At 52.3% G+C, this 10,182-nt stretch overlaps 1 protein-coding gene across 1 annotated transcript; it reads right to left on the bottom strand.

Annotated features, from left to right (window-relative positions):
* Window positions 1–2,685: 2,685 nt before the first annotated feature.
* CRYBB2 (crystallin beta B2) lies at window positions 2,686–9,935 on the bottom strand. The gene is made up of 5 exons (XM_004766561.1): window positions 9,882–9,935; window positions 7,045–7,163; window positions 5,727–5,859; window positions 4,544–4,686; window positions 2,686–2,854 (listed from the first exon to the last, which is right to left on the bottom strand). Exons 1-5 carry the CDS (start codon window positions 9,933–9,935, stop codon window positions 2,686–2,688), a joined length of 618 nt encoding a protein of 205 aa, XP_004766618.1.
* Between the last annotated feature and the right edge of the window lie 247 nt (window positions 9,936–10,182).

The following is a 10,182-nucleotide window of genomic DNA, read 5'->3' as shown; positions in this document are numbered from 1 at the left end:
GGGGATGGCTCCCCGGACAGACCTGAGTGGAGGCAGAGGGATCCATGCTTCGAGGTGGTGTAGGGGTGGGGAGAGGTACCCACAGAGCACAGCGCCCCCTTGACGGAGACAGGGAGGGATTGGAAAGGAAGCAGGAGACAGAAATAAACAGAGAGGAACACAGAGACAGAAAGAGGCGGTGATAGCAGCAAAGACATAGATAGGTCCCCAGAGAGACAAAAGGAAGTAGAAAGAAAGAGAGGAAAAGAGAGAGAGGGAAACATAAAGAAAACGAGAAACAATCAAAGCAACCTATGGGAGGAGCGACCCCAACTGGCCATCCTGTCTGGCCTTGTTCTTTCACTGGGGAGGGCAAGGGGCTCATAGAGTGTCCCACTGACGGTCGTGTGGACCCCTGCTGTCTGTTCCACCTTGTCAAAGCTCATTCCCAGCATCTCCTTTCCCTTGACAGAGTGCGTTTTGTAAAGATGGCCACCGTAAAATATCTCTTCCCATACACGGACCTTCTTCTCAGTGACTGGTGGGGACTCGTCTCCTCCCCTCCAGCCTGGGTCCACCTATATGACCCCCTTTCAATAGGGTATGGAGGAAGTGATGTTGTATGGCTTCTGAGGCTAAGTCTTAATGCCATGAAACTTCCACATTTCTCTTGGGACACTTACTCTTATAACCCAGCTACTATGCTGTGGGGAGGTCAGGCGGCTGTGTGGAGTGTCCACATTGGGGGGTGTCTGATCTGAGAGCCATAGTTGAGGTCCCAGCCAACAGCCAGCACCAACACCCAGCCATGGGACTCACCCCCAGTCTTTGAGCTACCTTAGATGACTCCATTTGGAGCAGAGATGAGCTGTCCCTACCAGGTCCTGGCCAAATGACACATGTGAGCAAAACAAATGATTGCTGTAACTTTACCACTAAGTTTTGGGTGGGTTGGTATGCAGGAATAGATAAGTGGAAATCCTGTCGGTGCTACCCACCACACACATCATGACGATGATCATCACCATGCAATCTCCCAGGACTTTGTGCTAAGCCAACCTTTAAAGTTTTCATGCCCTGAGTTGCCCCCTATGCCTAGAACATGGGACCACGTTCTTCCCCTTGCCAAGATTGTTCTCCCCACGATTTGCCTGGAAGATCCCAACGCTTCTTCCAACACCCCCACTTCCTTGGGAGGTCTGGTGCCCCAAGCAGTACCCCTGCCTTCTCTTGGTGTTCTTGGCCCTTTCTTCTTGCCATCACTGTATTAGTGTCCTAGGGATGCCATCACAAAGTGTCCCAAATGGAGTGGCTTAAGCAACAGTACTTTATTCTCTCACAATGCTGTAAGCTGGCAGTTCAAGGTCAAGGTGTCAGCAGGGTTGGCTCTCCATGAGCATATATACAATCCAGTATGAGACAGAGGTGGCCTTGCTCCACAGAGGGGGAAATGGACTTCTCAAGAAATGGTTCCAGGACAACAGGAGCCCGAAGGGAGCAAAAACCAGCTCCAGAAAGACTGAGAATTTACATGTGATGTTAAACGACATCAAAAGTGAAAACCACTGGGGCGCCTGGGTGGCTCAGTGGGTTAAGCCGCTGCCTTCGGCTCAGGTCATGATCTCAGGGTCCTGGGATCGAGTCCCGCATCGGGCTCTCTGCTCGGCAGGGAACCTGCTTCTCTCTCTCTCTCTCTCTCTCTCTCTCTCTGCCTGCCTCTCTGCTTACTTGTGATCTCTCTCTGTCAAATAAATAAATAAAATCTTAAAAAAAAAAAGTGAAAACCACTACATCCAAAGATACTGAATCTAAAGTGAAAAGAAGTTGCCCTCTGGGAGTAGATATTTGCACTACAGATAACGAGCAAATGATGACCAGTTTTCCGGAGAATGTCTGAATTATCTTATTTCATCTCCATTGAAACCAGATAAAGGAGGAACTGTTTTTTTCCCCAAGTACAAAGATGGGGGCCCTGAGAAGCAAAATGACTTGTCTGAGGCCAGATCTTTGGCCAGGACTCCGGAACAGCCATTGGAACCCAGGCCTACCGCGATGCTAAGTGATCAAGCCCACCAAGTAATGAAAGAGGGAGCACGGAACACAAAGGCAGAGAAGTGTGACTAGGGATGGGTTGGGATTGCAGGGCTGTTGGCTCCTCTGGCAGATCTAAGAAAACTGGCGTTCAAGGGGATTACACCCTAATGTGGGAATGGCAGGCAGCAGGTATATTTTTAAGGGCTGAAGCATCCGTCACGTGCCCCCGCAAGTGGTGGTTCTCAGCAACCATGGAAAAGGGAGCTAGGAAGTCAGCCCAGCCAGCCCCTCACAGGGCATAGACGGTTGTAAAGCAGACAAAGAAACAGAAGCTCAGAGAGGTTGGACAGTATGCCTAAGGTCACACAGCCAAGAGCCTCAGTAAGGACTCTGCTGTCCTGCCCCAGCCCAGACACTCTCTGGTTCTCTCGGTCTGTTTCCGTCTCTGTCTCTGTCTCTGTCTCTGTCTCTCTCTCTCTCTCTCTCTCTCTCACACACACACACACACATACACACACACATATGCACGCACGTAATACCCGATCCGGTTTCCATTGGAGATAAAAGGCAATGCAACACAAATTGCAAGTCACACTTTATTCACTCGCCAGGAGGTCTGGGAGGGATCCTGGGCAGCAGACCAAGCCCCTGGGAAGGAGGGAAAGGCAGGCACTAGTTGGAGGGGTGGAAGGCGCCCCGTTGGTGCCACTGCATGTCGCGAATGCGGCGCACGGACTGCACCTGGGGGTGGGGAGCCCCAAAGTCACCGCTGTCCTTGTAGTCTCCCTTCTCCAGCAGGTACTGGAGCCCGCGATAGCCAGGGTACTGGTAGCCAACCCACCTGTAGGCCGGAGAGGAGAAGGGGACGTGGAGGACAGAGGAGAAGCAGAAGAAGAGGGAGAGAAGGATAGAGAGCATCTTTAAGCCGCTGGGAAGAGGGGAGCTCCCAGTCATTTCTCACTTCCTGATTGTTGAGCAGGAACACCACCCTTCCAGCATCCTGCCCCTGCTTTCTTCCTTCTCTTGATGGGGAGCTCACTACCTCTTGAAGCAACTTTCGACTGAAAGCCTGATGCTGGGATCAGAGGAAGGGGAGATCTCAAGCCCACTGAAGCCTAGAATAAGACAGGTCTCCCAACTGCCTCTGTCCACCCTCATCCCATCCCCATGCCTGGCTGCAAGGCCAAAGGAGAGGAAGCTAAGTCCCAGGAGCCCTCGGTAATCCCTTTGTCATTTGAAGCCATCACAATCTAAGGGTGGTCCTTCACTCTTTGGAGCACCTAATGAGAGTTACAATTTCTTCCCCTCAAAATGATACAAAGTCTTGGCCAACAAGGACCTGCCTGGCCAACCCCTGTGTGCACCTGCAGCTCTATATCTTGGTCTTGTGTCCTATATCTCTGTGCACTAGCCAGTCTAGAGTTCGTAGAGTCCCTCAGACTCATCAGGCTCCCCTGACCACAGGACCTTTGCCCATGTTGTTTTCTCTCTGGAATGACCTTCTTTCCTCTCTTTACACCTGCACTTCCTACTCTTTCTTGGGATCTAAGTTCAAGAGTCTCTGCTTCAGGGAGGAAGTCCAGATTTGTGGCAGATTCTTAAATTATTAACGTTTGACCCCAGCTAGGCTGTTATCTCTACAAAGCAGAAGGCAGCCCTCTTTGATCTACCTTGACACACTGAGCACCAAATGTGATGCCTGTCACGTGATGGGGCTCAACCAATTGGACAATGAATGAAGAAATAAATGAAGAGGACCATGAACACAGAACTTGGCACACAATTTTAGGAATCTGATGAACCCCAGAAAGCCAATATATATTGGCCAACCAGCTCTCTGGAGGGCAAAAGAGTCTTGGTTTTTAAAGATGTTCCAATTTCAGTGGTATAAATACTCCCACTATGGCTGATTTTGACCTACCAAAGTTTCAACAACCAGCTCACAAAAATTCTGAAAATTGAGGAATGTGCTTTCGTGAGCTGGTATGAACAGGCTGCAGCAAGCCACTACCCATAGCCCATCTGTGGACCTGCAGAGAATCGAAGTTTGGCACAAGGAGAAATTCCCCATAGGTGATGGCCAGACTCTATGTATCAAGGAACTTTAATTCAATGGGAAATGACACCTCCTGTTTCTAAACTCAGGGACCAATGCAGTAAAGAAACAGCGTGGGCTGGACTTCCTGCCTCTCACAGCAGTGTTAAGATCACTCAACTCATCCTTTCCCTTCCGGTCCCCCCTCTGACTCATCTGCGCCCCACTAATGTTCACTGTCTTGCTCTTGGGAACTGAGGTTAAGACCATGCTTTCTCTCCTCCAGAAGTAGGGTATTGCCCAAAGGGAAGATCTGGATGGGACCATTGGGGCCAAAAGCCACATACAAGCTCATGATTTCCATGCCCATTTTCCAGAGGGAAGACTGAGGTCGCTGGTATACAAGATCAGCAGGGTACAGGGCAGAGTGGGACTCAGGATCTCAGCAGTCTGGGCTCCTATGGCAGGGGTAGCAGGGGCTGGGTCTCCACTCACGTGCCACTCTGCACCCGCACTGATGACACCTTCTCCTGGTATCCATGGGCATGGAAACTGGGCACATCATCATCTATAATTTCCATCTTCTTTCCTGTGAAGTTGGGGTTCTCATAGAGGATGATCTTGTGCTCTTGGCTGTCCTATGGATAGAGATCAGAGAAAGTGAGTGCAGGAGATGAGTCCAGGGTGAGCCTTCCCACCTGTCTGGATGCCACAGCATGGGGATCAGCACAATCCCTCTATAGACTTCTTGTCCCATACCCCTACTACCTAAGTGTCTATACCAACAGCAGTTAAACACCAGCCATTTGTTGGGGTCCCACTGGGCTGTCTTCATGTTGCACTCAAGAGTCTATACTTTAAGGCACATTCAATTCTGATAGGTCTTTTTCCCTCAGCTCTCTTTAAAAAAAAAAAAAAAAAAAAAAAAAAAATGGCAGCCATGATCTACACACAGACACAGGCTGGTGGGGCCCGAAGCAGGCAGTTCGGGTATTTTGGCTTTCCTTCCTTGCCACACCTTTTCCCATCCTCCAGTTCCTGTAACAGTTTTCTTAGTCATCCCCTTTAATCCTTGAAAGACTCTCATGCTATCCAGCCGTTAAGAAAACCAAGACTTAGAGAGGTAAAGCCGCTTGCCCACGGTCACACAGCTGGGAGCACCAGAGTCAACATAGGAAACCAGGTCCATGGGATACTAGGTCCAAAGTTCTCCAATCTTCCCTCAAGCTCTGGGGAGAGTTAGCCTGCCTCCAGGAGGCTTGGGAGTGGACCTGAGCACTGCCGGGCCCTTGGCCCTCCCTAAGAGTTCACATTCTAGTAAGAATCAGGATCAGAGAAGCACCAGAAGGTCCCACCAACATGAGTTATGAACACGAACTAACCTACCTTTTCCTCCACACCCAATCCCAGAATATCTTTTCACATTTGGGATGGCTACTGTTTATTAAGCAATTGCTCTGTGATGGGTTCTAACCTCAGGCAGAAGATCTGAGTATCTCCATTTTGCAGATGGGGAAACTGAGGCCCAGGGAAATGAACGACTTATGCTAGGTGACACAGGAAGTGCGCCCCACCCATCAGAAAGCTCCCAGTGCTGGAGGTGAAGTCTCCATCCTGGTCCGTAGAGCCCCGGCTCCAAGGTGGCAAAGAGAGGAGGCAACGAGAAGAGGCGCCTCACCACTTTGATGGGCCTTAGGGAGCTGAGGGAGTCCGTCCTCCGGCTGCTGGTCCATGAGTCCCAGCGGGGATACTCGCCCTTCTCGAACACAAACTGCTCACCCTTGCAGTTGGCTTGTTCGTAGCCCACCCAGCTGCAGTGAGACAGAAGGAAGGCAGGTCAGGCCAGCTCCAGCTTCCCCGAGTGACTCGAGCCCCCTGGGGCTAGCACCTGCCCCGCTCCCTGTCAAAATCCAGACGCTGCCAAGCCAAGAGCAGAATCGCCTCAGTCATCCAGAACTCAATTCTGAACCATCAATAATCCTTACTAAAAATATAAAAAATTCTATTTCTAAAAAAAAAAAAAAGTAGAGAGGTGTCAATTCCATTTGAGAAATCCTTCCATCCAAATGTTAACATAAAAAGGCAACTGAGAATCAGATACAGTGTTTAAATGGTCAAAACTTCACTTGTCTGGGAAGACGTTCTCCTGGGTCTACCAGATGCTCTGAGTATGTTGAATAATGGAGGCCTGAGCAGGCCCTTCCTTTGGCTGTGTTCTGCAAACCCGCAGACTGACTTAAGGGAAATCATTGCACTCTGCAAAATTCCCTGAGAACCTTGAGCTGTGGGATGGGTCACCCAGGACCCCCAACCTTCCCAGGATCCCTGACCTCTTGGGAGGGGCTCACAGGGGCCACCCCCAATTCCTGAGGCTCTTGCAAAGACGGAGTGGTCAGGGAACTAAAAAGATGGACCCCTGTGGGCTGCACTGAGCTATGTGATACAATTAGGGCAGAGTCACATCTTACCAGCCACCTTGCCTTCTCTCCAGGGTCAGGGACCCAAGGCTGCTAGCCCCCAAATGTGCCAGTGAATCTGCTGAGATCCAATAAGGCTGGGATCAGGGAAGGGGACAGTGAATACAGAGCTGGGACATCCGACTTTAAACCTCACAGGAGAGGGACGACACTCCCAGAGCCAGAGATTGGCAACTCTAGAAACCTCCATGAGAGTCCCTTTGTCCATCTCCCTGCCTCGAGGAAGTGGCTGGCCTTGGGGTCATGCTTTTCCCACCTTTGGAAGCCGAGACTCAGAGAAGGAAGTAGCTGGTCCAGTGTCACACATCATGAAATTGGTGGAGTTTAGATTTGAACCCAGCTCTACCTGACTCCAAAGCACAAGTCGTCTCCAGAGGCTGCCAGCCACCAAATGGCACAGTCCAGGGGGCACAATAAAGGCAGATTTCCCCAGCTCCACAGCCCAGTTGCCTCACCCTGGTGGCCCCCAATGAGGTGAGCCCTCCCTGCCCGCGCACCCTCCCAACCCCTGGTACATACGGTCCAGCCTGCACCAGGACAGAGCCTGCCTTCTCCACGCCAGTCTCCTTCAGGTTGGGGCAGGGCCCGCTGAGCTCATGCGAGTGGCCCTGGAAATTCTCCTGCTCAAAGATGATGATCTGTAGCAGGAGGAGAGTGTCAGACCTGTCACCATGGGGAGGAGGGAAGCAGGGCATTGGGGATGGGGAGGGGGCTCCAAGAGCCTCTGGGGATGCTGCCTGGCTCCTCTCTCAGGAGTCACAGACCCAACAGGGAGTCAGACAGCCCCGGCTCAGCCAGTCCCCAGCTGTGAGACCTTGAGCCAGGACTTTGCCTCACTGAACCTCAGTTGCTCCATCTGTGAAATGGGAAATGACAGAACCTACCTGATGGGGTTGCTGGAAGGATTCAAAGAGTCACAGTTCACACACAGTGTTTGCTCTGTGTGTGGGAGGCAGACTCCTGGGAATTAAGGGATATCTTACAGAGCCCTCGGGCCTATGTGGCAGAGTTGAAGTTGGAGTCCAAATTTATCTGATGCCATTTCCATTGGGGCAGCCCTTTGCAAACTAACGTGCACACAAAGCCTCTGGGGTCTTGAGGAAATGTGGTTTCTGAGACAGCCCATCCCAGGGTGCAGCCCCAGAGGCTGAATTTCTCACAAACTCGCTGGTGAGGTAGGACTTCTCTTGCTTCTGCTAGAGCCAGTCCACCACCCTACACATCTATCTCACCCCTGGCTCTGCAGGGCCCCTTCTGACCAGCCCCCAGAATGCTTCTTAAAGGGGCTTCCCTCCCTTTGCCTCACCTGGCACTCTCAGCAGCCCAGAGAAGGGGACAGTGGGATCCCCATCAAGGAGGTGGAAGGGGCCCCCAAGAATGTTAACTTGGAGGCCAGCCCCCACCTTCCATGATTGCAGAGCCCATTTGGGAGCGGGGGCTCTGTGGCCGCACTTCCCCAGGGAGCTGCCCCTGGGGGAAGAGCAGAGCTCAGGGCAGAGGGCTCCCAGAGGGAATGGCTGCACAATCTACACGGTCAGCACTGGCTGGGTAAACACATCCCTCTCTCCCAGGCTGGGGATTAACGAGATAAAGCCAGGACCAGGAGGCCCCGTGGGGCTCTGAGACAAATTCCATGGGCTCAGTCCAGCCTTTGAGGTCACTGACTTGACTGCAGGAGGGTCAGGGGACCTGGGCTCTGTTGTCACCTTATTGCATCCGACACAACCTTGGGAAGCAACTTGGTTGGTTCGAGCCTCAGGGGCCCATCTGTAGTTTGGGGGAATCACGCCTCTTTTGCAGGGTTCTGGGAGACTCAAGAACTGGGATGCTAGGGGCTGGTTGGTGACGACCCTGGCCTGGATACGAGGGCTTGCAGCGGGGAGGAGGACAAGGAAGCTCAGCTTCTCCTTGTATCCACAAGGCCTCAGGGAGCCCAGAAGCTCAGTGTTATTATTACTGCTATTGTTTGTGGGGCTTACCACACGGGGACTCACATTTTACACAATATCTAATCTTCTCATGTCTGTGAAATGTGCTCGACCAGTCCAAACGAGGATGTACTCTCACGGAAGAGACACATCAGATCTTGCAGATTTAGAATAGGAAGGAAATAATCGAAAATCACTTTCTCATAAGGATTCTATTGATTCTCCATGAGGCTCTAGTGGGTTTAATGAATGAGAATACGAGAATTAATTTCCATTTCTTTGTCCTTGTTTATCGCGGCGGCTAGGACATGTTAAATCGCATATGTGGCTGGCTTTCTGTGTCTAGGGGACAGAGGGGGTCTGAACATGACACAGCGGCCTTTGTACTGGTTCTCAGACTCACATGGCTCACGCCCACCTCTGGGCCTTTGCACTCGCTGCACCCTCCATCTGGAATGTTCTCCCCTACCCTCACCTGGCGTACAGGGCTGTTGACCCGGATCTCTGCTCTCATGCCACCTCCCTCAGAGAGGCCTCCCTGATCACCTCTGCTAACACCACGTTCTTCATTCATCCCGACTCTGCACCCTTTTCCCTGTTTCATGTTTCCTGAAACACTTCCCACTCCTTGAAGTCCTAGATTTGTTTGTTTGCTGTGTGTCTTTCCTCCTGACAGTAAGAATGGGGTTAGTGGGTGGAGGGACTGCATCTGCTCAAGCTTTCCCGGGCTGTGGAAGGACAGTGCCCAAGCCAGGGCCCTGAAGCAGAGGGCCACAGGACGGAGCCAGGCAGAGGTGGCCAGGTGGATGGTTGCTGGTAGAAGCTTGGGTACAGATTGGGTATGATGAGCCCCGGCCATTGGGCTAGGATCTACCACCCTTCCCCTGCCCCTGGGGTCGTAGGAGGGCAGGGCCGACAAGGAAGCAAAATGATAGCCAGTTGTTACGTGGACACACCACACTCCAGGGTGATCTGGTTTCCTTTGTCTCATACACCACGCGCTGTGAATCCAGTTCTCCCCATCTTACAAAGAAGGGAACTGAGGCTCAGAGAGTTCGAGTGACTGTCCCAGGACACACAGCAGGTCAGGAATCCCAGATGGCTCCTGTCCGCAAGCCCCCTCTCACACTGGACTGTGAGTCTGCCCCAGCTCTGGGGAACCTCCGTGGGCATTGGGGTACAGGGTAAGGCAGGGACACTGAAGTCACCAACGCTGGAGACCAGTGTCAGGAATCTTGGTGTGCCAGTTGTGGGCTGGGCAGGGGCCTGCAGAATCAGTGTCCTACCCTGGACGCAAGTTGGGGAGACTGAAGCCCAGAGAGGGGAGCTTCAGGAAGAAAGATGCCAACTTGGCTTTCCAGAAGGAAAACTGAGGCTGGAAGAGGCATTCTGCTTGCCCGCCCTGCCCTCTCCCACCATGGTACCGACCTTGGGGTTGAGGGGCTGTTGTTTGCCCGCTTGGGTCTGGTGGTCTGAGGCCATCGTGGGTGGTCCTGTGGAGGAATGACCTGGAAGAGATGGGGGAAGCGGTGTGAGGACCTCTCTGGGCCCCCGGCTTTCTCACGTGGGGGCCCCTGGGCCGCTCTGCTCCAGCCCTAGAGCCTGGTTGATCACCCTGGTCTCCGGTGGTCCCAGAGCAGCGGGGTCCGAGAGAAGCAGTCTGAAATTCCATCCTTAGCTTCATTTCTTTGTGTCCAGGCCAGTTCCAGAGGGGAAAATGAGGTCCGCT

Source organism: Mustela putorius, unplaced genomic scaffold (assembly GCF_011764305.1).
Source record: "Mustela putorius furo isolate JIRA1106 unplaced genomic scaffold, ASM1176430v1.1 tig00000578_pilon_pilon_pilon, whole genome shotgun sequence".
NCBI lineage: Eukaryota > Metazoa > Chordata > Mammalia > Carnivora > Mustelidae > Mustela > Mustela putorius.
This window is presented reverse-complemented; position numbering and strand designations above follow the sequence as displayed.